Genomic DNA, 27,208 nt, shown 5'->3' with positions numbered 1-27,208 from the left:
GCCATCTTTGGCTTTCACTGGAACCAGCGGACTGACCCACCAGTGCCCTGTGAAGCTGGCAAATTAACTCAGAGTCCCATGTGGCCATTAGTGGTTCCCCGGGCCCCCTTCAATGTGGAACAGTCTCTCTGGGTTTCCTTGACACTTTGGAAGGTTACTTTTGTTTTCGGTTTTGTTGTTGTTGTTGTTGTTGTTGTTGTTGTTTTTAAAATCAGTTTTAAAAAAGAAAAGGTGGGGGAGGGTAAATAAGATGAGCTGCTCAAGGGCTGAAATACCACTGCTCAGACTTTGCACTTTGCTGTGCAGGGCCTGGGACACCTCTGGCCACTTGGGAGCTGGAGAGCGGTGTGGTCTCAGGTAGATCATCACAGCAGCAGGGTCTATGGCCTCCGGAGCCTCTCTCAGCATTGCGGGGAGGGGGGAGGGGGGAGGAATGTGAGTGGGCCCAAGCAGAGCACATCGTAAACACACGTGAGACATCATCAGGACACCCATTATTTTACACAATTAGTATCCACTAGAAGAAGCAATTGCGTCCCCCAAAGGGAAGTGGTAGACTTGAGGTGCATGACTGATGTGTCTCCTTCCCAAGGTGGCCCTGGCTCTGGCAAAGGCACCCAGTGTGAGAAACTGGTGGAAAAATATGGATTCACCCATCTCTCTACTGGTGAGCTCCTGCGCCAGGAACTGGCCTTGGAGTCAGAAAGAAGCAAACTGATCCGTGACATCATGGAGCGTGGAGACCTGGTGCCCTCGGTAAGCAGAGACACCGTCGCCCCCCTTCCTCCCTGGCAGCCAAGCTCTTGAATTTTCAAGACAGAACTTTTCCTTCCTCTTCACTATATAATCTGGACATTTTGTTGCTATTGCTTTTTTCTATCTCTTTTCTCCATTACCCACATTTAGATGCTTTAACTTACCTTCCATAAAAACAATCCAATGTTCCTCTTCCTTCTTCTTTTTTTTTTTTTTTTTTTTTTGGTTTTTTGAGACAAGGTTTCTCTGTGTAGCTCTGGCTGTCCTGGACTTTGTAGACCAGGCTGGCCTCGAACTCACAGTGATCTGCCTGCCTCTGCCTCCCAAATGCTGGAATTAAAGGTGTGCACCACCCCGCCCAGCCCTCATTTTTAAATATAGGAAAAGGTAGGAATGTTAGGATTCTGCTTACAGCCTGCCTACCTGTGATGTCACTGCTTACCTGCCATGGGGCCGTGGCCCTGCCCAGGGTGATATAAAAGAACAGACCCTCCACCTGGTTCGTGTGTGTGTGTGTGTGTGTGTGTGTGTGTGTGTGTGTGTGTGTGTGCGCGCGTGCGCGCGCGCGCGCACTCTCTCTCTCTCTTTCTCTCCCTCCCTCCCTCTCTCCCTCTCTCTTCCCCCCCCCCCTCTCTCTCCATGTGTGTCTCCTTATTAAACCTCTTAAGTGGATCTGTTGCATGGTGTGATTCCATCCCTCTGTACAGCTCTGCCGTTCACCTCTAACCTCCACTGCCCACTTTTTACAATGGGGCAGGTCTCATGGAGGTTGGCCCAGCTGTCGTTAATCTTGCCCAAACCTCCCCTCACAGAAGAACCTGGTGGGTGTGGGGGGTTGCCGCTAGGCCCCACGCTGACCACTCTTTCTGCTGTAGGGTGTCGTCCTGGAGCTGCTGAAGGAGGCCATGGTGGCCAGCCTGGCCAACACCAAGGGCTTCCTGATTGAAGGCTACCCCCGGGAGGTGAAGCAAGGGCAAGAATTTGGACGAAGGGTGAGCTGATGTTAGCAATGTCTACTCAGAAGCGGGAAAGAACATCACTTGGCTTAGGGGATACATTCAAAGCCTTCTCTTGCCCAGTAGCACAGATCAGATCTTTCCATTACAAACACTGGAAACTTACACATTTTTTAAAGAGATGCAATATAAGATAGGGCAGGAATGGCCTGGTGAGTAAGTGCTGGTCAGGCTTGCTGAGTTTTTGGGGTGCTTCGTTCAGTCCATCCCTGGATTTCCCCGCTTTGCATTGGTCTATTTTCCTATTCCAGGCTTATCCTCTTCCCATTTCAGCAACTTCACAGAAAACTAATTCTGTTTGGGGCAGCAGGATGTCCCACAAAAGACCCAAGGCTTCCTTCTCACTGAAGAGAAAGGAGCCTGCTGGTAGACAACCTCCCCACTCCTGCCCCCCCCCCCATCCCTGGAGAAGCCAGTAGGGGGCAGAGGCAGTCAGCCCCCGGGGGGAGGACAGATGTGTAGTCACAGGAGTTAGGGACCCACAATGCACGCCACTCCTATCCCAGCCCTGTGTCACCCCCAGCTTTGTGCCCGCCTAGTGAGGGAAGTAGCACAGGGCTGCTGGCCATCACAGGAACACCAACCTCTGTCCCAGCTGCCAGAGGATGACCTGCTTGGGCCAGGCCCTATGGTACATACTGTTCACCTTGCCTGCAACTCCTGAAGTCCAGGCAAGTGACCATACTTGTTACACTAAGACTGACTCCGGAACCTGCAAGAAGGTCAGGCAGACGTGACGACTGTTTCATTCTGCAGTACTCCCATCGGAAGTCTTTCGGTTGATGTTTTTAAAAGTGAAGTGACTTTTGTAGGTGGACAAGGGGAGGAAAGATCATCCCTGGGGCTCGTAGGGCCAGCACCCAGCCACACCATCCAGCGCAGAACACCTAATGAAGGCACTCACAACAGCTCACTGTCCCCTCGCCACACAGTGAGGTGACAACTTACTGATGACAACTGATGGACAGCGATTTGGGGTCACTCAGTTCCATCCTCTTCTAACACTTGCGCAAAGATGAAAGTGATGAAACCTTGGGTTTCCCTCACTCTTGGGTCTGCTTTGTGTTACTTCCCTCAAGAGTACCTCCACTGCCCAGCTCCAACTACAGCCAAAGGGGACTGGAGAGGTGGCTCAGTGCTGAAGGACAGGGAGTAGCTGTGCAGGTCATGCCCAGCTTAGGGGTTCAGGGTACAGAATTCTTTTCTTGAAATTGCTCTGGGAGATGTGTTAGAATAATCTGCTGAGACCCTCATGTTGGCAATAATAAGAAGTTTTGTAAATATATGCATCTCTTATTCCCGCCCCTTTCTAGTAAAAAGCAACAACACCATTATAATCTTAAGTCCTCCATTTGGAGTTTTTAAAGCTAGACCTGATGGAGGATCCCAGAGTGAATGCCCATGGAGTTAGTTACAAACCATGAGAGGCACCACTGGGAGTTGGAGAAGATACAGGCATAGCCAACGAACAGCCTACCAGCCACACGCATCCCAGGACTGCTATGGGTATGGCCCAGCCACATGGTGACACCATCCTTACAGCCTGGTGTCAGCCGCTGCCGAGGAGCACGATTGAGGCACTGAGTGCTCCCTCGCCTTCCCACACAACTCTAACCTTCCTGCCCCACCATTTCTTTCTCTTCTGCCCAGAGCCCAAGCAGTGTGGGGTCAAGGCCCTCTATCAGATTTCCCTCCCACTGTGGACCCCATTGATCCAGGTTTTAGATGTGGCCTGAATCCCATTGGTCCTCAGTAGCTGGAATTGTCTCACTGGTGGGTGGGCAGTTTCAGTGCCCATCACTCCTGGACCAGTAACCACTAAGGGAGATGTCTATTTCTTTTCAAAGTCAGTCTTTTACATACTCTAGAAGTGTAGTGTCACCAGATCCTAATGTCAACTAAGCAGGTGTGCATGAACCACACAAGAAGCCCCCAAATTGAGCTCCTGCCTCAAATTTAAACAGAACAAAGAGACTGGCCACATAGGAATATGCTTAACGTAAGTGCCATGAAAAAACAATTTCCTCCAATATTACCAAGAAAACAAACAAACAAACAACAAAATGCTGGGTGTGGTGGGACACACCTTTAATCCTAGCACTCAGGAAGGAAAGGCTGGTGGATCTCTATGAGTTCAAGGACAGCCTGGTCTATAAAGTGAGTCCAGGACAGGCAGGAGGAAAGGCCGCTCAAGAGTGAAGGGGCTGGTTGTTATTCTTCCATAGGTCACAGTTCATTTAGCAGCGCTCACATTAGACAGCTCACAACTGCTTGTAACTACCGCTCCGGGATATCTGATGCCCTCTTCTGGCCTCTGAGAGCACCCACACTAACTGTGGTGTGCACATGCAGACACATAAATAAAAATGAAATCTTTAAAGATGTTTAGGTATTAATTAAAATGTTATTATATAATCAAAAACTGTTATTTAAAATTCTCAAAAAACTATTAGATTTTAAAGAAAAAAATATATGTAAATTGATTCATGTCACTTCCAGATGTAATTACTATGTGCCAGCTGTGTTCATGGATCCACGAGCGTGAGGTCAAGCCTTGTGGTTTGAGCTCAAGGAACCAACTTGGCAGGGAAGTCTCTCAGACAGTTGGGGTGTGAAGAATGCCTCCTGCCACTGGCTCAAAGTCAGGTGCTATGCCTGAGACCCCATTCCCATGGAGCCCCAAACTGTGGACTGGTCATCACGGCCAAGCTCTGGGTGCTGGAGCAACCTCTCTGCTTGATCTTGTGTTGATCCAGTTGGCCTTTCCGGGCCGGCTCCAGCTTAGATACAAATAACCTCTGTTTATGACTAAACCCTTGAGCTATCTTTTCTGTTCCCTAAAGTGGCCTGGAAATGAGCCCTGCAGGCCAGGCAGACACTGTTTCTGAGGGAGCTATCCAGAGTAACAACTGCCTCCCAACCTCGCCCTCTGCTGGTGAACAGGGTTGTTTTCTCCTGCACCGTCACCTAGCCTTCATGTACAAATGCTCCTCTGAAAAGCCAGAGACCAGACTTTCAAGGATTTCCCCACTCTGGTCCTTTGGCCCTGTGCATCTACTGTTCTCTCTGTTTGAGGCTATCACCAGGGACCTCACAGAATGTAGTAGTGTCCCCTTTCCTCGTGGTCCCGCTCACTGGCCATGAAAAGCAGCAGAGCTGAGTGAGCCAAGGTTCTTGTGTCCTCCGCAGTGAGATATAGGTGCCTGTGAAGTCGCTTGATCTGTAGGCCTGCCAGGCTCTGGTCCTTTGGAGGGTACTCAGTGCAGCCCCAACCATCCCTGGAGCAAAAAGCTCCCTGCCCAGGCTGCCTTCCTAAGTCTTTCCCTATCTTACAGCTGAGGGTCAGAGGAGAGGCAGGCAGGCCAGACTACTACAGAAGCAGGCTTCTGAGTGTGGCATGAGCCCCAGCACGGCTCTCAACCCCTCAGGCAGTTTCCTCAGAGGGTGGACACACTTTCTTTTACTTGTGCCCTGAACATGACATGATGATGGAGTGCAGGGTATGGGGACAGCTCCTGGTGACCAGGAATGGGGAAGTACAGTTGGTACATTTCAGTGATACTAGGGACAAAGGACATTTTAGGAGACTCCTGGGGATATGGAGAGCTTGATCTCACCATGGTCACCATCATTCATTTGTTGGGACATTTGTTAATTTCCTTCTATACCTAAGACTTAGGACCAGTAGTAGGCCTGTAACCCCTGCACACTGAGGTGGGAGTCCAAAGCAGGAAGGAAGCTGCTGCATGCCAAACAGCATGCCTACACTGGCCTGCTCAACCATCCTGGGATGCCCTCATGGGCTCATGGAACTTAAGACACAGAGATGCGAGATGGGAGTTCTAGGAAGTGGTCCAGTCAGGCAGTGTAAAAGAAAATTTGTTTTCATCTCTTATGGTTATGCAGTTAGATAGGCTCAACTGGTGGGTTCTCCCGTGAGGTCCCCAATATTGTAGTAGTTAGATACTGGCTAAATCCAGACACGTATCTGCGGAGCAGGGCTCAGGGCTAGCCAGCCTGGCATTTCCACTCCCATGGCCTCTCCCAGGGGCTAGCTGAGACTCTCATTAGTTGGCAATGGCAGAGGAGTTGAACATTATGGAAAGAAGCTGGTTTTCCCTAGAGTAAGTATTCGACAAGACCAGGCAGAAAACGTAGTTTCTTCTGGAGAAATTATATGTATACCGCATGTTTAAGAGTTAGTTTCTTTGTCGTTTATTATCAGCAAATGTTTAATTTGTATGGCCATTTTTATACATTTGCCCACCAGGGGTAGTATAAAAATTACCCAGGCAAAACAGTGGGTCTCATGGGTGGAAAAAGTTTAAGAGGCCTTTACTTCGTCTCTGAGAGCCTGTAGCCTCATTCCCGCTGTTGTCAACTGCTCCACAATTACAGGGCAGCTCAGGCTGCGCTCAGTGTCTCAGTGGAAGAATGAACAGGGTCCAAGTGAAAGGTGGCTACACCAGACTCCTGTCCTCATAGCCTGACTCCAGTCTGTATGTGCCTGGCCTCTGTGTACCCCCACCTCCACATAACGCACACCCACAACAGGGCGTTTTGTGGCTGAAATAAGACATGCCAACGGCATGAAGGAGGACATTATCAGCTTTGCTTCAGTAGGTCAGGGACAACTTTACATAGGGGCAACATACATACACATGCACACACTTGTGTGCACATACACATCACCCACATATGCATGTGTGCACACACACATACATATACACACAGGCATGTACATGCACACATGTATACACACACCCTTCTTCTCAGAGTGAAGGACAGACTGGCTTCCTAGGTAGCTTATAATTGCCGCATTGTGTGCATTGACCAGAAAGCTGAGCAAGACAGCTATGAGGCAGCAGGTGGTAAGCATCACCACAAAGTCCAGTCTCAACTCGACCGCAGGGTAGTGTGGGGCACTTGAGAGGGACAAACAGCCCCAGGAACAGATGGGCTCTTAGACCTTTTCAGGAACTCTGCATGCTGACCCTGCTATGCTCCTTTACCCCAGATTAGAGACCCACACTTGGTGGTCTGCATGGACTGCTCAGCAGACACCATGACCAACCGCCTTCTGCAGAGAAACCAGAGCAGCCAGCGTGGGGAGGACACTGCCAAGACCATTGCCAAGCGCCTGGAGGCCTACCACCGAGCGTCCATCCCTGTCATCGCCTACTACGAGACAAAAACACAGCTACAAAAGGTGAGTGTCGTCTCCTTCAAACATGCTGCTTGCTTGCTTCTTTCTCAGAGAAAAAGTAGAGGCAAGCTTGCTTGCTTGCTTGCTTTTAGGTTTTTTCAAGACAGGGTTTCTCTGTGTAGCCTTGACTATCCTGGACTTGCTTTGTAGACCAGGCTGGCCTCGAACTCACAGCGATCCGCTTGACTCTGCCTCCCAAGTGCTGGGAATAAAGGCGTGTGCCACTACCTGGCTGAGGCAAGCTTTCCTAGGAGATCTAGGAAGCTAAGGCAGTTCCAGGATTGAGGCCAAATTATGAATTGCTTTCTTCCCTTGCTATTTTCTCAACCAAAGTTGAACATATAAACATGTGTGTGTGTGTGTGTGTGTGTGTGTGTGTGTGTGTGTGTGTGTGACCATAATGATGTACAACTGTAATCCTAGCAGTCAGGAGACAGAAGCAGATCTCTATAAATACAAGGCCAGCCTTGTCTACATAGCAAGTTCCAGGCCTGTCAGGGCTACATAGTGAGACCTTGTCTTGTTTGCTTTTGTTATTTTGAAACTAGGTTTCTCTGTGTAACAGCTCTGACTGTCCTAGAACTTGGTCTGTAGACCAGGCTGTCCTCAAACTCACACAGATCCACCTGCCTCTGCCTCCCAAGTGCATGGATTAAAGGCATGTGCCACCACTGCCCAGCCGAGATCCTTTCTTTAAAAAAAAAAAAAAAAAAAAAAAATTGAATGGCCATAAGAACACAGACATTAATTTGTAGCGGGTGCCACCATATTTGCTTGAACCTCTTTTTCCAAAAGACAGACAAGTTCAGGGGCTGAAACACAAACCTGAAGTCCCGAATGGTGGGGAGGCTGAGGCAGAAAAATCTCAAGCTCAAGGCCTGGCTGGGCCTTGAGGCTCTGTCTCAAGATAAGGAGCCTGAGGAGCTTGGGGTACAGTTCAGTGGTGGAGTGCTCACCTAACAAGCAGGAGGCGGGAAGTCAGGAGGTAGGGCACTCACTTGTCTATGGCACTAAACGCCAGAGGGAGGGGGAGCTAACAAAATGTATAGAGAGGCTTGTAGGAACACATCAAAAAGGAGCCAACAAGCCCAGGCTGAGGTAGCCTGGAATTCACCCCGTTGTCTGCTGGAGAGAGTACCCCAGAAGGTAAGGTGAAGGGAAGCTGCTGGGAGCCCTGGGAAATTACTAGGGCCAAAGCTGAGGAAACAGGAGGAAGAGGTACATGGGTACAGACTACTTCCTGCTGTCCCCAGGACGGCAGGTACCAGTCAGCCATAAGAAACTGATCTCTAAGGCTACAGTATCCATTCCTTGGGTTAAACTATTGAGAGTGAATTCCCAGCCTCCTAAACATGTCCATGTCCACTTTTTCAGAATCCCAAGCCTTGCTAAGATACTTCTAACAGGTGCCTCTTGATAGAATCCCAGGATGTTGAACTTTTTCTGGAGTGTTTGCTGTGATCACTTTTTGCCATTTGTAAACAAAAACAAAACAAAACAAAAACCCACAAAGACTTATACCTTGAAAAAAACAAAACAAAACAGGCTGGCAAGATGGCTGAGTGGGTAAAGGCACCTGAGCTCAGGGCCCAAGACCCACTCAGTATAAGGAACACACCAGGAACACAGACAACTCCCATGAGTTTTCCCTCTGTGCTCTGCACACTGGCATGCACGCACCCACCCCTGAATAAGATAAAAAAAAAAAAAAAAAAAAAAAAAAGGTCACCATGTGCATGCTGGGGCCAGAGGCTAGTACTTCACTTAAGAGCACAGGCTGCTCTTCCAGAGGCCGTGGGTCCAGTTTCTAGCACTCACATGGTGATCTGACGCCCTCTTCTGTCCTCCAAGGGCACTGCATGCATACGGTGCACAGATACAATGCAACCATACACTTAAAAATAAAAATAAACTCAGGGCAGCAAGAACCTCTGTAATGCTAAATCATCCAGGAAGTTGTCCATCCTGTGCTGCCTGGAGCAGCCGAGAGACCCTCCAGGTAGAAGGGAGCTTCTACTTCCATCCTGAGACTGGGTAAGCCAGAGTTTATCCCATGTCAGGAAAAAAACCCTTCTCTCTCTTGAATTATCTGAACCTAAGCCTCACAGGTGAATGGCTCGTTGACCCTGAACTGATGGAGTCTCAGAGAAATCTGACATCTGCAGTCCTTACAGCACTTCATCACTCCCCAAGAATTCAAGTCCCCAGGCCCCTCTGGCTCACCTCTCAGGCTTCCCCTTTACTGGGGATGCTGGCAGCTGGATCCACAGGGAAGGGACATTTATGATCTATTTTGTCAGTATTGAAAATGGACACCATTTTCAGAGAACAGAGGGGAGACGCCGCTTGGTCCCACTGCCTCATCAGGTCCGCTGTATATACAATGTGCTCCAAGCCTAGATGTATGGGTGGCCCAGAAACAGTGCATGGCTTTTGCCTCCCTGCTCAGAAAGCAGAGGAGGGAACCACACAGCAGGTTCCCCCTCCTGTCCTGTCCTGCACGCAGCTGCCAGCAATGCTCACCCTCTTCTCCTTGGGATGTACAAGCCTCAGGGCAGAACCCTGCAGATAGGTGAACTAGCCCGGGGAGTCAGAGTTTGTCCCCTGTGGGTGAATTGACTACTACAGCAGCAGCTGGAAACGGAGCACTTGGGGGGTGAAACGTGCCAACACTGACCAAATATTGCTGGAACTCTGCTCTGGGTGTTGGAAAGTCCCAGGCCAGTCTTGGGAGCCTTGGTAAGTCATCTTGCTTAGGGCTCTTCCTGATATAAAGTGGGCTGACAGTGGCCGCTAGAATTCTTGCAGGTCCGTTAGTCTGTGATTCTCAGAGGGAGGAAAAGCATTCCCCACAAGATTTAAAGGAATACATGCTTGTTCCTGAAAATATAAAGACCCATTTCTGAGTCCCACCACCCACGCAGGGCAAACACTGTGGAGCACTGACTGGGCCGAGTACAGCCTGGACAGAGCGGTGGGTGTCGTCACCCATGGCTACCTGTCGAAGCACCCAGCACAGAAGGCAGTGGTGCAAACACTAACATTAGTCCACTCCAACAGTTGGGTTGGTTCCAGAAGCCCACATCACCAAAGATACAGCTCAGGAAACCACCAGCTGCATGATCACACATCCACAGACAAGAAAGAAGATGAGCAGCCACCAGGCAGGCCCCTGCCTCACTTCCCAGTGCCAGTTCCTGTGGGCTCGTTTATGGCTGTTTGATTAAAAACAAATGAGAGCAAGCCTAACTTTCTCAATACTGATCAGGACATTCCCTCACTACAGGGCTCCGGTCAAGTTTCAGACACACGAAGGCAAATCTTTGTCAGAAGCAAACTCGCTCACCTAGTTTTCCAGTGAACACACAAAGATATCGTGGTTAACTGCAGATTCAGGAGTGGAGTCTTTGAGGGTAAAGTACATCATGAAATTCCTTTTGACTGAGAAGGCTGCGGCAGTAACCAGACTGTGCTCACTGCGGTGCAGGCCAGCTCACCCTTACATCTGCTTACAGGAGCCTTGCTCTCACTTTGCTAATCCCGGGAACTATTTTCTGCTCCAGCATCTTCTTAGCTCACTGCTTTAAGAGTACTAAGCCTGGAAGCACCAAAAATGGATCTTAGAACTGGACAAGAATGCTGGGCATGGCGATACATGCCTGTAGCCCCAGCACTCGGGAGGTGTAGTTCAAGGCCAGCCAGGGTTGCATAGCAAGCTCAAGGCTAACCTGGGCTATATGTCTCTTTGTCTCACAACAAAACAAAACTTAGCTCTGTGCATGGAAACTGGTTCTGTCTCATTCCTTTGCAGCTATAAACAGAACTACGAGAGGCACTTATTTTTCTATTAAAATTCTCTATGGCAACTGAGATGAACAGGGACATCTTTGGGACAGAGGAAGTATTAAGAAGAACCAAGGAGAAATTCAGAGAGGGCACAGTATGAGTGTTTGGGGAACAGTTTTCTTCAATTAAAAACAAAACAATCCCTGTTTTTAGGTCACGATGCAAAATGAAGAAGTCATTCCATGAAACCTGAACTGGGCAGGATACTGTGAAAGCTCTAAGGTCCAATGGCAGCACCCAAGCATTGCCCTTCAGAGCTGGCACTTATTGGCTTTCTGTGTGGTTTTCCTGAGAGACCCTGTATCCTCAAGTGAAGCCCAGGATACCCTACCTGGGCTTCCCTGCAGTAGTCCCTGTAGGCAGGAAGAGAGCATGTCAGTCGGCCAATCTTTTCAACCAACTGTTGTGTTGTGTTTTGAACCTCTCTGCCAGACTTTGGGAATGCAATGCTGAGAAATGACCTTGTCTTCAAGAGCAGTTGTCCAACTAGATAAGGGTAAAGACCTTCTGTTCTGTTTGGCAAGCTCTAGAACTTTCCAAGCCTCAGTGAGCTTCCTATACAAATCAGTTTTAGCAAAGACTCTGCTGCGTCAGCACTCCCCCATCTCCACCATGAGTAACCTCTCACCCCCAGCATCTCCCAGGGAATGTCTCATCATCCCAGCTTGTCCTATTTGTGACAGGATAAAGGTTGACCTTAAATTTCCTATCAGGGGGAAACTGGCCTTGAACTCCTGACCTTTTTGTTTCTGCCTCCCAAGTGCTTAGATTACAGGCATAGGCCACCACATCTGGCTTATCTTCTGCAGGAATTGGTAGGTGGGGTTAGCTAGCAAACATCCTCTGCCAGTATGCTACCTCTTAGTAATACTGTACTTACTGGCCTCCACTCTGCTTCCTGACTATACATTCCTACTTGCGTATGCTGTGTTCAGAATTGACCTACATCCTTTTGTCAAATACTGGGGGTGCCATGACGATCTTACTGGCTCTGAATAAAGATGGGCATAGTGGTACACACCAGTACTTGGTCTCTGCAGGAACACATGAGTGATACACACACACACACACACACACACCTTAAAAAGACAATTTGCCTAGTGGTAAACTTTTAATCCCATCACTCAGGAGGCACAGGAGTTCAAGGCTGGTCTCTACATAAGAGTTCCAGGCCACCAAGTTGGCATGGTGAGACTGTCTCAAGAAGGAAATGGAGTTAGATGTAACTAGCATAGAGCATCAAAGCAGAAGGCACGCACGCCTGCGTTTGCTCGGCTCTAGTTCATGTAACATTAGAAGCAGGTCCAGGAGCGCAGGGCAAAGCCCTGAGGTGTGCTGGGGACAACAGAGCACTACTGAGAGTGCAGACTCCGCTTCTTCTACTGCTGGCAGCTCTTTGTACAATCTTGGCACCCCGGGAACCTTTCCGTGTCTTGTTTTCATAGAACAGGCACACACCTCCAAACAGTGTGAACTCCAGCTGAACTTGTGTCAGTGAGCCCCACGCTTGTGCTCTGTGGTCAGTGTGGGATCTCAGCATGGAATATGCCCGCACTCAGCAAATCCTGCGTTTCCCATGAGGATAAAGAAAAGGAGACAAGGAGGAAGCCAGGTGCTGAGGGACCTAAACACAGGAGAGGCAAGCCCTGGTCCCAGGCAGAGCCTCTGGCTCAGAAGACGAGCGCTGAGTACAGAGTACTTCAAGAGAGGCTCCATGATATAAGTGTGATACGTTCGACGGACTTCCGAAATGTGTACACTTTGCACAGTAAGATGAGCCCTCACATACCCACCCAATAGGCCAAGGAGCAGACGCACAGACCCACCACTGTGCCTCGCTCGCCTTAGACACCATTCTTCTCCATGAGAACCAACCACAACCCCTGACTCTTATGAGTCACATCTTAGATTATCTTCATGGTTTAATCACCCATGTATGGATCAATATAACCTAGCTTTGTTTCTGACCATGAATATGCAGTACAAATCCCCAGGACTGTATAAACCTATCGTGGATCTCTTATTCCAGCACTTGGCAGGTCGAGGCAGACCAAGTCCACGTCACCCTGTCACATGAGGCCAGCCTGCCATACTTGAGATTGTCTCAAAAAGGAGGAAGAAAACAAAAGTTAATAAACATATTGTTAGATATAGTTCTTGGGATTTTAAGTATGTAAAAATTGGATTTCTGCGTGCAAAATTGAAACTAATGTAGGTAGGTAAAAAGAGTTGAAAAAACAAAACAAAAAACAAAAACATGAAGTGTTTCTTCAAGTTTCCCCAAATAACCCTCAAGAAAATTGTCCCCTGCATACCTGTGTTTGCAGTACTATCCACATATTCAAGTTATGGAATCGGCTCGGGAGCCCGTCAGAGGCTGGAATGCAGACAATGTGGCTTATTCAAGCATCAGGAAGTTAGTATCACTTGTGTTAGGCACCCGGCACCTGTGATCACCAGGCCTCTTCCTTCTTGTTACTTTTCCACCCGTTAGCATTTGACGAACCTCTCTCCACATGGCTTCAAGACATCAGGTTGCACTACTCTCTAGCCACAATCCTCCCCAAATTTGGCTACAGCCGTCTTTGGAAACCTTCCCTTTCTTAGAGGGCCGCAGCCCAGTCACCAGACATGAGTGGTGCCTCCAGCTCCAGTTAGCTGCCCACTCACTGACCAACATGCAGGCTCGTCAGGGATGGATGGCAGCTGGATAGAAGCTCAGTTCCCCTGATGCCCCCACGTCAGCTCCCCTGCAGTAAGCAGGGCCATGTCTAGGCCATGCACCAGCATCTCTGGTCCCCGCAGCACTTATGGCAGTCAGGTCCCAGCTTTATGAACAGGGGCTGTGGAGAAATCCCCAGTGGCTGGCTGGCTGTCCAGGGAAACCACTCCCATCTGTTGCTGGCTTTCTCTACTTGGTGCATCCTCTGTCTTTACTGACTCTGCCCCTAGCACATCTGCACATCTCGAGCCTAGGTTTGCTTTCTTCCCTGCACCCCTGCTCCTGCCCCTCTTAGTCAGGTTTTACTCTCACCCTGACCTAAGTGTTCCAGTGCATTCAGAACTACCAGGGTAATGCCCAAGTGTCTGTTATTTCTAACAATATTTTGAGCACAGCCTTCCCTTTGCTGTTTAAAGGCTTTAGAGGCACTTTTAGGTTCACAGGAAAATGGAAGAGCTCTCAGACACCCCACCCCCCAAATACAACCACCTCAACTATCAATGTTGTCCATTTGTCAACAGATGCACCTCTACTTATCACCCAAAGGCAGCGGCTGACATCAATGCCTTAGTGTTGCACACTGTGTTCCAGCGACTCCACGCAGATTCCTCCCACTTAACCCTGACAGTGCTCTTCTCGTCATCAGGGCTGAACTACATATGCAGTGTACGCGTTCCAGACTGGCTTCATACACATTTAAGTCTCTTCCTCTGCATTACAGCTCATCTCATTTCAATGCTGAGTGACCCAGATCACTTACCTACTTAACTTGGAAGCGTTCTCTTTGTCAATCATGAAGAAAGCGGTCATAAACGTGCACGTGCAGGTCTAGGCTATCTTGGGTTACGTGTGAAATAAAGCTGCTGGAACGGTATCTGAAGGAACTGCAGTGCCTTCCAAGCGACCGTACCAGTTTTTCTCTTCTGTCAGCAACCAAGACTGCCTAGTCAGCATTTGGTGACATCAGCCTTGGGGTTTGGACCATTTTAATAAATGGGTAGCAATGCTCTCATTTTCATCTAGGGCTATGCTTTTTATTTACTTTGGAGACAGGATCCTATTGTGCAGCGTTGGCTGGCCTAGAGCTCATTCTATTTAGTCCAGGCTGGGGTCAAACTCAGAGATCTGCCCTCCTCTGCCCCCTGAGTGCTGTGACTAAAGGCCTCTAACACCAACCACACAGGCACTCGTTTTGTTGTTTTGGTTTTTAAAGATTTATACGTATACAGTGTTCTGCTTGCAGGCCAGAAGAGGGCATCAGATCACATTATAGATGGTTGTGAGCCACCATGTGGTTGCTGGGAATTGAACTCTGGACACGTGGAAGAGCAGATAGTGCTCTTAACCACTGAGCCACCTCTCCAGCCCCAGGCATCCACTTTTTAAACAATCATTTCTTACTCTGGTCTCTGTGGGTCCAGGGGACGGACACTATGTTTTAAATTTGCCAGGCAAAAGCAGGTAATCTTGTTTCATTATTTAAAAAAAAAAAAAAAAAGATCATATCTAAAAGGCGGCCAGAAGGTTAGTAACTCTCCTTTCCTTTCAAATACAGGTAAACGCAGAGGGGACACCAGATCAAGTTTTTCTTCAGCTCTGCAGAGCTATCGAGTCTGTTTTCTGAAGAAGATGCACAGCTGTTAAGTGGACACAGAGGACCATGGACTTCACACGCCTCCCCTTGTGCCCATGCCCACCCATCCTGCTGGCTGTTTCCTGTGCAGTGTACTCACGTGAGGGTTAATCTGGAAGCCATGCATGGCATACTTGGGACTGTCCCCCTTTTCCTCCTCCAGACAACCATCTCCATGCTGGTACACTTGTTTTTCTGTCCCCAGGCCACACCTCAGCGCAAAGTCAGGGCGGGAAATGCAGTGTGAGATCTGTCTGTGCCCAGGGCCAGCTGAAGTTTGATCCATCACACAGGGAGAACTTATCGCTAGTTTTCCATCACAGCTTCCTTCTTCTCACCAATTTATTTGTTCCTCCTGGATATGGGTCATTAGCATGGGGACAAGCTTGGACACCTCATCAGGTACTAGCTCTGCTTCTCCAGTTCCCATCCACGAGAGGGCCCAGAGCCCTGGTAGGACTTTTAAATGCCCTGTGGAGCACTTACAAGGCATAAAGCCAGTATTACACCTGACAAATGTTGCAAAATCTGACACTGTCCCAAGGCTAGCTAACTGTACCAGCCGCTCTCCACGTGGCAGTGAGGCTCAGCAATTATGTAAATTGTAGCAAATATGTAAATGTAGCAGAGACCAGAAGTAATTTAAAAGCACGAGAGACGATTTGTTACTTCACATACTGGGCAGAACCATCTTGCAGTTTTCATCCGAGATGATTACTCCCTGACACAGTGCCAAATAAAAAGAAAGGCACAACATCACAACTGACGCTGGAGAGGGCACACGAGTGCATGGCTCCCAGCAGCTCCTGCACTGTGTCCGCCGTGTCACGGGCCCACTCCATGAGTTAGTGCCACCATCACAGCAGTGAAGCGTGGCATTGTGCGCAGAGCTGAAGTGTCTTCTGAAATGCCTGCATCTTGTGCTCAATCAGTTTGCATGATTCTTTTCCTCAGTGAGTGAGTAAGTACAGATTATGTTTCCAGGACAGAACTGTACTTTTAAAATAATTTCCCCCACCAAACAGTTATGTACAAATGAAATAAATGGAAGCCAGGATAACTCTTTCTCTATTTATTTGTAACTCACATCATTCTGGAAAGCATTTAAAAGCTCTCATTCCAAACAGAAGCAAACACAGCAATAGTTAAGATTATGATCCACTCTTATGATTTGAACTTTGGCCACAGACCAGATCTGAGCTATTACAGAGAAACTGTTAATGTATTCGTGATACATGGTCATTTTGCTATTTCCTTTTCCCTAGCACTGGTTCCTAAACAGAAATATCAGCGTGTGCTAGACAAGAACGTAAGTTTCTTTGGTTACAATTAGGTTTCCATTACCAGAAAGGGCGCGTCGTGTTCCCAAACACACACAGCTGTCAAGTGCTTACACTACCTCAAGCTGTCACACTTGACAGGGGAGCGTGAGTATCTGAGCAAAGATGAGAGGGCTGCTACAGGATGAAACCTCAAAACAAGTGACTCTGTAGGGACTAAGTCTCCACTGCACCCACAGCTCTGGATGAAAAAATGGGGCAGCAGACACGCAGCGAAGCCAGCCTGGAGTTCCAAAAGCTAGTGGGCAGCTACTTTGGAAAGCTTCAACAGAAACCAGGAGCTGGGAATGGAAATTAGTTTTGCACACATTGCTCATGTGAACGGCTCCAAGTGACATCACAAAGTCAGGGGATCATAAAAATGAATGGACCTTAGCAGTTTCTGCCTAGCAGAAGGTTCTGTGTGGACAACCTCAGAACACAAATGCACACTCCCTGGCTATGACCCATTTTCAAAGCTGTACCTGAACTGCTCGTGTGCCCGCCCTGACGCCATCAACTGGATCCTTCCTCTCAGCCATCGGCTCAAGCCACATTGCCTGTCTTCAAAGCTCTTCCCTGGCTCCAGGCCTTCACCTCTGGCATCCTCCTCCCGCCAGCTGATCCACAGAGCTACTTCTCATACTACAAGCTAATCAGCCCTGCCACTGAGGGTTGCTCAGCTCATTCGATCTGTATTATTTTACTTAATTAGGGGATTTTTAGGTTTATTTGCACATCACTGTCTTCTGTGTTAGTTTATAAGCTTACAAAAACCCGGGTTTTCTACTGGAGTCCCCACACATCTGCCACTACTGAGAACTTACATGTTTTAATTCTTGGTGCCTCCATGTTTCCCACACATGCAAATTGGTAACACCCACGATAGGTGGTCTGACTGGCTAACTACATCCTAAGGGTAAAGTTGGATGCAAAGGCTGTCCTCCAGGGCAGGTCAAGGGACCTCCTGTGTCCAAGAGTCACTGGCAACTCATATCCTGGGCCCCACTCCCCTCTAAAGAAGAAAGAGTGTAACTTACCAAACACTGAGTCACAAAACCAAGAAATGTTTGTAGAGTGTGTTAAAAAGTCAGAGCCTAGAGACACAGATATAAACTGTGCACATAAACTGTGGGCATGGGTTTTCTTTCTCTGGGATCATATGAATAGTAGTAACCTTTCCACTGAAGACTAAAACCCTACAGGTCTAAACAGAGCAACGCCCAGGGAAGGCCCGGTTTTCTCCCGTGCACACAGACTAGTGGGTTTAGACCTAGCTATCCACAGGAGGAGAGCTTGCACAGCTCACATGCTGCTTCAGGGAAACCACACAAAACAAGACTTATCTACTACAGCACAGTGCCATCATATGTCAGCCTTTAAAAACCCTCCCAACACCTCAGCAAACAGTGTTCTGTGACTCACTGTAAGAGGGAAGAGTCGAGGGATGCCATGGGGTCCGGTGAAAGGGAAGAGTCGAGGGATGCCATGGGGTCAGGTGAAAGGGAAGAGTCGAGGGATGCCATGGGGTCCGGTGAAAGGGAAGAGTCGAGGGATGCCATGGGGTCAGGTGAAAGGGAAGAGTCGTCGGATGCCATGGGGACCGGTGAAAGGGAAGAGTCGAGGGATGCCATGGGGTCAGGTGAAAGGGAAGAGTCGAGGGATGCCATGGGGTCAGGTGAAAGGGAAGAGTCGAGGGATGCCATGGGGACTGGTGAAAGGCAACGGAGATGCACATGTGCTCCCGTGAGTCACAACGGTGGGCAGCCTGGCAGTTTCCCCAGCCACACACAGGCTCCTCTCTTGTGTTACAAATGTGGACATGGGCCCAGATTTTTACTCTAGCAATGCATGAGAAAAAAAGGCATGAAAACCACACTGACCACTGGCAGTGAGGAGTGTAACCAAGCGTGACAAAGGCATAAAGACAAGTCTCATCACTTCACTAACAATATGCCCCTGGGCAAGTCATTTAATTTCTCTCTCATGAAAACAGGGTAATACATGAACCTGCTGCACTGGCCGGAGAATCCAAGGAGCCGCCACATGCTTGCTGTGCACAAAAGGTGCTGTATCAGGATTTGCTAGTGGTGATCACATGAAAGGAGACTTCCTCTCCCTAGCCTGAAACAATTGCTTTTAATGTGACTAAATGTTCCTTCAAATAGTAGCCAACAACTTGAGCTTCATAGGCACGAAGTAAGTCTGACTTAAGAGACCTGGCACACTGCTTCTTGAGCTCAGCTGTCAGCAACCAGGATTCCCTGATAGACAGACGGAAGGCCTACTTGCAAAGGACAACCCTGCCCACTTCTGCAACTCTAAAAACAAAACAAAACAAAACAAAAACAAGAAAACAACATTCCCAACAAGCCACGGGGATCATGTGTTCAAAGCTGAAAACCCCAAAAAATACACATGTCTTCTGCTCAAACAGGGAAAACCCACCTTTCCACATCAGTCTTAAAATCTTTGCCTTTAAAAAAATGTGTTCAAGTATGTCTGTCTGCTCTGTTGACATCACAACCCATCCCCTTCCAGAGTGTACGTCAGCCTTTATGGGATGTTTGGATGGATCTGAACTGGACTCCAGAACTACCTAGTACTGTCTCTTTACAGACAGGTGCAAACTGTCCTGCATACTGCAGGTGGAAGGAGCCCTCTGGCATGGGCACTCAACATTTAGTATAAGACACCTAGTTTAACTGCCTCTCCTTCACTAGTAACCCAGAGATAAAAGCCTGTCAACTTTTCTTTCTGGGTACAATAGACTGTATCAATATGACCAGTGATACATAATCAATATATTATTTAAACTTTTCTTCTTCATATTTAAAATTTTATATTTTTCTTAATTAAAAAATTCAGGGTAGGTTTTAATACCTTGCTGAGTACTGAAGAGAATTAGTAAATAATGTTCCCTGAACTTAAAAACAATGTTAAAAACCAGACTCGTATTAATACTCAATCTACCATAGAATATACTATCTTTTTCTTTGTTGATAATTTTTGGAAATCACCTGCTTGAATACACAGGAATTTAATTTTATTAAGGAAAAACTACTAGAATAAAACATATATTTAGGCTGCACATGTGGACTTCAGTCGGTACCTGTCCTGTGCAGCGCCTCAACACGCTAACCCTCTAGCTGGTCTCAAGCTCATGCTCCCTTCCACAAGACATCGACACCCTTATGAAGAACAGGAAGCAGATACAGAAGAGAAACAGACTTAAATAATAAATCCTACTTTAACACTTGAAAAAAAATCCAAATTTGACCCAAAGGAAGCCACAACAAGCATTCTATAATATAAACAAACATATCCACATAGTTTATTTCTCACAGTTCTCCTGACAAATGAACATTATTCAAGAACATACTGTATACACAGATAAGAAACATACAAAAGGTTTTAAGTGATGCACAACAAAATCCAGCAGTATAAAAGAATGCTCGTGAACTCTTGCTCACTGTGCAGACTACATTTAATCACTCGTTAAATAGTAATAAAAATACAATCTTTTATGGATCTTGTGCAGACTACAAAAGAGGGGGAAATTATCACCATATATATGATTTTTATATTAGGCAGTTTTCTTTGATGAGCTGTGCTGACAACTCCAAATACAGAGGCAGAAGGCTGTGTACTTTAAAGGGATTAATGTTGTGAATCAGAGACTTTACACAGTTACTACCACTGGCACTTTTCACCATAGTCTGTACACATCACATGATCATCTTATATAACATGACGTTTAAAAATATATCTGCATGACAACTTTATGACATTCACACCCCATGAGCTGGCTATGGAAGCAAAGTCACAGCTACCGTGCGCTTTGCTCTTGGTAAGGACAGTTCATCGTGATTCAAAGTTAGGTATCAAACCGTTAAGCAGCTCCAGTCTACTAAAGGCCATCAGTGACCACCGGACAGTGAGTTCTTTTACAGTACACATCCTAGAAGCAAACACCATCATTGGTTAAAACTTTGTCTGTAAGTCTGTTTCTGTGCTGAAAATTATCTCCACAAAACTGAAAGCTACTAAACTGGTTTAATATAAATACTTTGTCTTTCCTTATCCTATTTACGACCGACGTCTTTAAAACCTTTGGAATTTACTCTGGCATTAATGCGGGCTTTCATTTCCATCTCACTCACTTAAGATCACCACCTACAAGGCTTTAAACGTGGTGGTGACAATTTCACCACGGAAACTCTCAGCTCACCAGGAATGTTCAGCTGCTGCTGTGCAGCCACACGGTGCAGAGCTGCACTTACGAGAACACTCGGGGAGCTCTCAGGCCGTGAGTGTCCAGACTGTGCACACCATCAACACCGATGCCACTGCTGCATGTTGACGAGGACTAGTGCCGACGCGCTCTCCCATGTCATCTGTTAGCTGGGAAGTAGTTGGGGTCAAGATAACTATAACTGGTGCCCTGGGACACACAGTAGTCTCTGTCTAAGAATGTCTCTGACTTATACACAGGTTCTAACTGGTGATCTTCCTTGTGAATATCTGTTTCATGTGGGCTGCAAATAGAAAACACACAGACAGCCTCATCAATCCTTGACTCCAGATGCATTTTGATTTACCCATCACAAAAATCTTCTCAGTTAAATTAATGTCTCAGAAAGCTTTAATAGAAATCTACTTGAGATCTGACGTGATTCAGGGAAGACTTTAACTGCTCAGAATGAAATCCAATGCGTAGAAGTGTAGTTTCACTTTAAACACTAGGTGAAGTTCTTGTCTCCAAAATAAAACACTTACCAGTCTGAACAAGAGTCACAGAAATCCAAAGACATTTCTGGAGGACAGTCCTGGCAGTGCCACCGGACACCCTGGATCGGTTCTACGCCACAGTTATCACACTGCAACAGACAGGTGCAAAGTGTCCAGGCATACTTGGCTACATTTCTTTTCTACTGGGAAGCACACAATACAACAAGCACATACCCCTCCCCCAGGCTGTACAGTTATACAACACAGTGCTGTTAACTTGACAAAATTCCCAGAGAAACAGCTGGTCCATCCACTCCAGGAAAGACCACCGGTGGGTGAGAAATAACCTTTGTATGTATCAATCATTTCAAATTTGGGTACTCTGCCATTAGTCAATATCCACCTGAAACCAGGGTATGATTGTGCCTCATACCAGAGCTAGAGCTGCTCCGGCATGTACTGCCAGACACCCAGACAGCGTCACACTCCTCTTTGGACAGTCACCAGACTGACCACTAAGAACAGAGTCTGTAATGACAAGGCAGGCACAGCTCATCCTCCTCCCTCAAGTGTGCTGATTTGAATGAGAGCAGCCCCTGTCGGTTCATAGATAAGAACGCGCGGTCCCTGATGGTGGAACTCTTTGGGAAGGATTAGAAGATGTGTCACTGAGGTGGGCCTTGAGTGCCCTAGTCTTGCCCGCTGCCTGCTTCCCACCATGATGGTCACAGACTTACACTCACATGGATTCAAACTGTAAGCAGGCCTCCAATTAAATGTTTTCTACGAGTTTCCTTATGGTATCCTTTCACAGCAACAGAGCAGCGACTAAGACACAAAGCAAACCTCACTCCTACATTCTCTGGTAACACACTGCCCAATAACACGGCTGAGATCTATAACCCAGGTGTAAGAAGACCCAGTTTCTTCTCAAAAAACTAGAAGGCGGTTAGGAAAATTCTTAAGGCAGAGTAAGGTCACTCGAGAGTCAGGAGAATATGGCTACTGCAGAGGAGCAGCAACCAGTCAGCCACACCAACACTTTTATGCACACGAACAGCAACATCACATAACGGTCTTACTGCAACTTTCTACAGCCTCTTCTCTACAGCATGTACTTTTATTTTAGGTGTACTCAACTATTACTCGGCTTTTTTTACTTGTTTAACATCTCCAGGATTTTGCTTTTTTTTTATTTAAGACAGAGAGGCTCACCACACAGCCCTGGCTGGCCTCAAAAGCACATGACTCACAACTGCACGTGCTCTCCTCCATAAAGAACATTAGAATGCACAACACACATCTGTGGGCACATGTATGTGTATGTATGTAGGAAAGAACTATAGAGAAACTTGCTACTCTTTCCCTAAATACTTAAGAGATTTCATAGTAATCTAGAAGCCACTTACAGTGCCTCTTCTCACCTTTAAAAATTAAATGGGAGCTGCTTACCTTAAAGCCCACATGGTGCACAAACCCGCTCTCTGCTTGCATTTGTTGCAGTTTCTGCTTTTTTAACTTTTTAAACTGCAATAGTTCTTTATATTCAGGTAAACTCCTATACGTCATAGGAATGCTTTCTTCGTCCTGTTAAAAAGAACAAAATGTGAACGTGTTACTTTAATAATAAAAATGGACTAAAAAATAAAATCTTCCACAGTTGAGTGGAGAGTGGGGTATGACTCTCTCATGTACTCTGGTGCCTCACATTTGACCATGTCCCCTGGAGGGGGAGACAGCAGGCTACCAAGAAGAGACTTGATACCCTGTGAGCATATACAGGGGGAGGTAATCCCCCTCAGTCACAGTCATGGGGGAGGGGAATAAGGGGAAAATGGCAGGGAGGGAGGAATGGGAGGATACAAGGGATGGGATAACTATTGAGATGTAACAAGAATAAATTAATAAAAAAAATAAAATAAAATCTTCGTTTCTTTACTAGCTTTTCTCACTTTTAAAGACTCACAACTGCACGTGCCTGCCCACTTCTGCACGTGGTGCTTAGGACCCAGGTTCAAGTCCTCATGCTCTGCACCACGCACTTTACACTGACTCATCGCCCCGTCTACTTTCTAACTTTCCATGACTTTAAGTGATGTCCGAGGCTCAGGTGAACTACACTGTGTTACAATGTAGAGGAATATGGAATATGGAATGGCTCTGCATTTGCCAAACAGTAACAATACCTACTGTCACCAGGGCTACTTCAGAAGTCTCATACCTCACCTCTCCGTGCCCTGCAGTAGTTTCTTTTTCTAGTCTATTTTCAAACTTCCCTCTGTAAACATGGTGTTTTTGTTTTTTAAAACAAGCAAACTCTGTTTTATATTCTGTACTTGCAGTGACTGATCAAACAGTACATTTTTCACCCAAGGGGATGAAGTGAATCACACTGGCTATTTAGAAAAGATGTGGACTATACTAATACTTCATGAAGTTAATAAAACTGAACTACAAGATGTAAAATCCAGTAATGATTCCTCCTAAAAAACTGACCAGAAATTTCATTAAAAAGTGACATGCAAAAATCTGTGTCCTCACATCACTATTCTGGGCAATACAGTGATGTCGCTGCAATCTTTCTCTGGTTCCCATCCTAACCCCTGGACCTGGCCTTCAGCTGCATGTCTGCTCCAAACAGCATGCAAGCCTCTCATAGCGGAGTCGCCTTTTCTCTTGAGCTCTCACCTCAAATAAGTTTTTGAAAGCCTACTGAGAGTTCTAATCGCTATCCTGGTTTTCTATCTTCGCAATCTTGCCCTGCCACCCAGGATCTTTTGCAACCTAAGGACTGATCCCACGGTCATTTTTCATTATGATGATCAATAAACAAATCCAAGATTTAGAAGAACAAAAGCATGTATTTTTTTCCTACAACTCCTTATCAAACTCCTGTTACATAACGTGTTTAGGTTAAGTATTACCCAGTCATAAAGTACAGAATTACATGCAAATGCCGTATCTTGTGTCATCTTTTCTGTTTAAATTTGTCCTCTGGAAATGCTCATACTGTCACTACATGGCTATTTAAGAGACGAAGGTTACTTGTCTTGTTAACCTTTCCCTGAAATCTCCTGCTCTAATTCTATATAATTAGAGTCTTAGTATGCACTCTTCAAGCAAGGAATTAATCATTTTACAGGAAATTCCAAGCGGAAGATCAAGTTACATAGCAATAAAAGGATGCAGTGGAGCCAGTCCATACTGTAGCAAGTCTGTGGACAAACAACCCAGTTTTCATGCAAGCAGGATGGGTGAGAAAAATGAAGTGTTTCACCCATAATTTTTGCCTTTCTTTGGATCCAAACAGGTCAAGAATAACTGAGTTTGTGAGTACGGTTCAGCAAGTAGACTGCTTGCCTAGTGTGCACAGGGCCCCAGTAAACACATGCACGCACGCAACCTTGAAAACTCACCTTCTCAGAAACCTGAGTTTGGTGTCTGGAACTCCCTTTAAAATAATTTGAAGTAGAGCTGGGTTGGAAAACCACTGACAGGTGACAATTACTGAAGCTAAGTGACAAAATATGGTTTCACTGGGTTCTTTCTCACTGTGTACGTGTGGTGATTTTCTCATGAAAAACACTTAAAGCACATTAACTCTAGTTTTGTTTGACTTGTTAGTTAAAGGGGACTTGTCAGCATCCTCTGAACAGGGATAATCAGAAAACCACGCACTCTCATACTGTACAGTCATCTGTATGAAAACAGGGAATGAACTTACTGATGCCTCCTCAACAGCAGAGCTCATGTGGCTATGGAAACAGGACCGGTCATCATCTTCATCCATATACACTGGTGGCTCATGTGAAGTCATAAAAGTGGAAGGTTTAAAGAGGTGCTTATTAAGGGGGTGCTGTCGTCTGCTTGTTGAGGACTACGTGAGAAAACAGGTATTTTACTGGGACAGTAGAAATCATTTAACACAACCAAAGAACAAAACCACATATGCACCCCAGCAGTAAACGCATTCAATGCTGGTTGCACTCAACTTTTATGACCAACTTATACTCAAAGAGAATAAAATGACCTAAGCTAGATAGGCAACTACTCACCGAGAGAAATTTCCATAATATCCGAGTGTCTAAAAACATCGCCCAACAATGAGGAACTATGTGCCCTGTATCACCTGACCCACACACTCCTACACAGCAACCATCACCTATCATGCCAGCTAGACGACGGCAGGACTGGGAGTAGATCTGTGTGGTGGCACAGCCCTCGCAGTAGCCACTAATGCAGATACCACTCATGATCAGTACATACCACAGACACAAGAAGAACCACTGAGAAGCTACCATTTCACCCACTTCAAAATTCAAGCTCTCACCAAGGCCAGGATCCACTATAACTATAACCATGCTAGATCATCACAGCAGTGTCTATAAACTTACACACATAATGGAACAAATTTAAGGCTTTGCCAGTATTCCTTCTTGGTCACTGTAAACTCTTAATTGTAAAAAAAATTAAGGTGTAAAACAACACATTAGTAAAATTAAAGGGTTGTGGAAATAGTTCAGTGGCTAAGCATTTGCCGAGCATAAAGTCCTGAGTTTGAACCACAGCACAGAAAAACGGGGGGTGGGGGTTAACAATTATGAAAAGTATAGCTGTTAGTCTCAACATTGGTATACAAGGTTCCAGCATTCTAAGGCTATAAAAGCTCTATATAATTAGCACTTAATTAGCAAATTAAAACAGGCTTGAAAAGCAGGGTAGTGAAGGCACACTCCTATAATGCCAGCACTTAGGGAGGCAGAGGCAGATTTCTGTAAGTTCAAGGACAGCCTAGTCTACAGAATGAGTTCCAGACAGCCAGGGCTACTGAGAGAAACCCTGTCTTTAAAAAACCAGAAAAATGAAAAAAAAAACAAAACAAAAATCAGCCCCCGCAAAACAACAACAACAAAACTTCAATGATTCATGGGGCTGGAGAGAGGGTTCAGGTTTTAAGTGCAGTTATTGCTTCAGTGATTTTCAGAACCCACATAGGTAGCCCACAATCTTTTTTAACTCCATCTGTAGGGAAGGCAATGGCCCTGGACTCTGTGGGGACCAGCATTCACATACACATACCCACACAGAGGCATATAATTTAAAAAAATAAATCTTTAAACTTAAGATATGAACTATTTAAGCTGTTTCCTTAATGTAAAATTACATAAAATAGCATCCATGAGGAAGGTAACACTTGAGAGTGGTGGAAGGAAGAAGTGTCATAAGAATCTATCAAGTTAACTGTGCCCTTACTTTTACCATTACAAAACCCAAAACATGGCTGCAAAGTTAATGCAGTGTTGTATATATCAGAGACAGAAGCTTTTTTCCCTACAGGGTAGTGGGGAAGGTATGAAATCACAACAGAGTGCACTGGTGAGGTAACTATGCGGTGGGCCCCTTACATTGAATGCTAGAGGCCCTAGGTTTAATCCCTAGCACCCTACTGGGGTGCAAACGGCTGCCTGGCACTATTACAAAACAAGCTCAGTAGCAGCAGTCATCTGTCATCCAGGTACTTGTTCCCCAGCAGAGGCAGGACCACCACAAACCATCCACACAGCAAGGTCTGGGTCAGCTAGGGCTACACAGTGAGAGTCTGTCTCCAAAAGCAACAGTTCTGAGCTTACTAGCTTGTGACTAGACAGTTTACACGTCATTGTGGCCTACTATGATACAGTGCATGGTTCATAAATGACAGCCACCTGTCAACATTCTCTCCATAAAATAGAAGGGAGAGAACAGTACTTACAGCTCTGGAGCTGCAGTGAGGGTTAAGATACTCAGTAGCATTTCCAGTCTATGCATCAGAGCACAGAGAAAGCTGGCCTACATTTGAAAGACTCCACACCTCACAAGTTTAACACCACTAAGACATTCCTAACATGAAATGTTGAAACAAAACCCGCAGGAGTGCTCATTCACATTACCCTCAAGAAAACAATGAAGAATTGTTAAAACTCAGCGCACTTTTCTAAG

General features: G+C 46.4%; 2 protein-coding genes across 2 annotated transcripts in view; one reads left to right on the top strand and one right to left on the bottom strand.

The window, feature by feature from the left end:
- Positions 1 to 567: 567 nt before the first annotated feature.
- Positions 568 to 15,214, top strand: LOC127206458 (adenylate kinase isoenzyme 5-like). The gene is made up of 4 exons (XM_051165734.1): positions 568 to 756; positions 1,632 to 1,748; positions 6,790 to 6,981; positions 15,102 to 15,214. The coding sequence occupies exons 1-4, from the start codon at positions 568 to 570 to the stop codon at positions 15,168 to 15,170; spliced, it is 567 nt and encodes a 188-aa protein (XP_051021691.1). The 3' UTR covers positions 15,171 to 15,214.
- A 3,803-nt stretch (positions 15,215 to 19,017) lies between these two features.
- Positions 19,018 to 27,208, bottom strand: part of Zzz3 (zinc finger ZZ-type containing 3) — a 61,268-nt gene continuing 53,077 nt past the window's right edge. Inside the window, exons 11-14 of the mRNA XM_051165937.1 lie at positions 24,954 to 25,106; positions 22,682 to 22,816; positions 21,278 to 21,378; positions 19,018 to 21,036 (exon numbers count right to left, since the gene is read on the bottom strand). Of these exons, the coding sequence (XP_051021894.1) occupies positions 20,892 to 21,036; positions 21,278 to 21,378; positions 22,682 to 22,816; positions 24,954 to 25,106 (534 nt within the window). The 3' untranslated portion in view covers positions 19,018 to 20,891. The remainder of the gene's footprint in view (positions 21,037 to 21,277; positions 21,379 to 22,681; positions 22,817 to 24,953; positions 25,107 to 27,208) is intronic.

This window comes from Acomys russatus, chromosome 23 (genome assembly GCF_903995435.1).
Source record: "Acomys russatus chromosome 23, mAcoRus1.1, whole genome shotgun sequence".
NCBI classification, from domain to species: domain Eukaryota; kingdom Metazoa; phylum Chordata; class Mammalia; order Rodentia; family Muridae; genus Acomys; species Acomys russatus.
Note: the sequence above shows the minus strand (reverse complement) of the source record. Positions and strands in the feature narration are given on the sequence as shown.

Excerpts from the sequence above, each read along its gene's own strand:
- LOC127206458 (XM_051165734.1), top strand. The coding sequence starts at position 568 with ATGACTGATGTGTCTCCTTCCCAAGGTGGCCCTGGCTCTGGCAAAGGC. Across the intron at positions 757-1,631 it reads GTGGAGACCTGGTGCCCTCG|GGTGTCGTCCTGGAGCTGCT; the intron begins GTAAGCAGAGAC and ends TTTCTGCTGTAG. Across the intron at positions 6,982-15,101 it reads CAAAAACACAGCTACAAAAG|GTAAACGCAGAGGGGACACC; the intron begins GTGAGTGTCGTC and ends TTTCAAATACAG.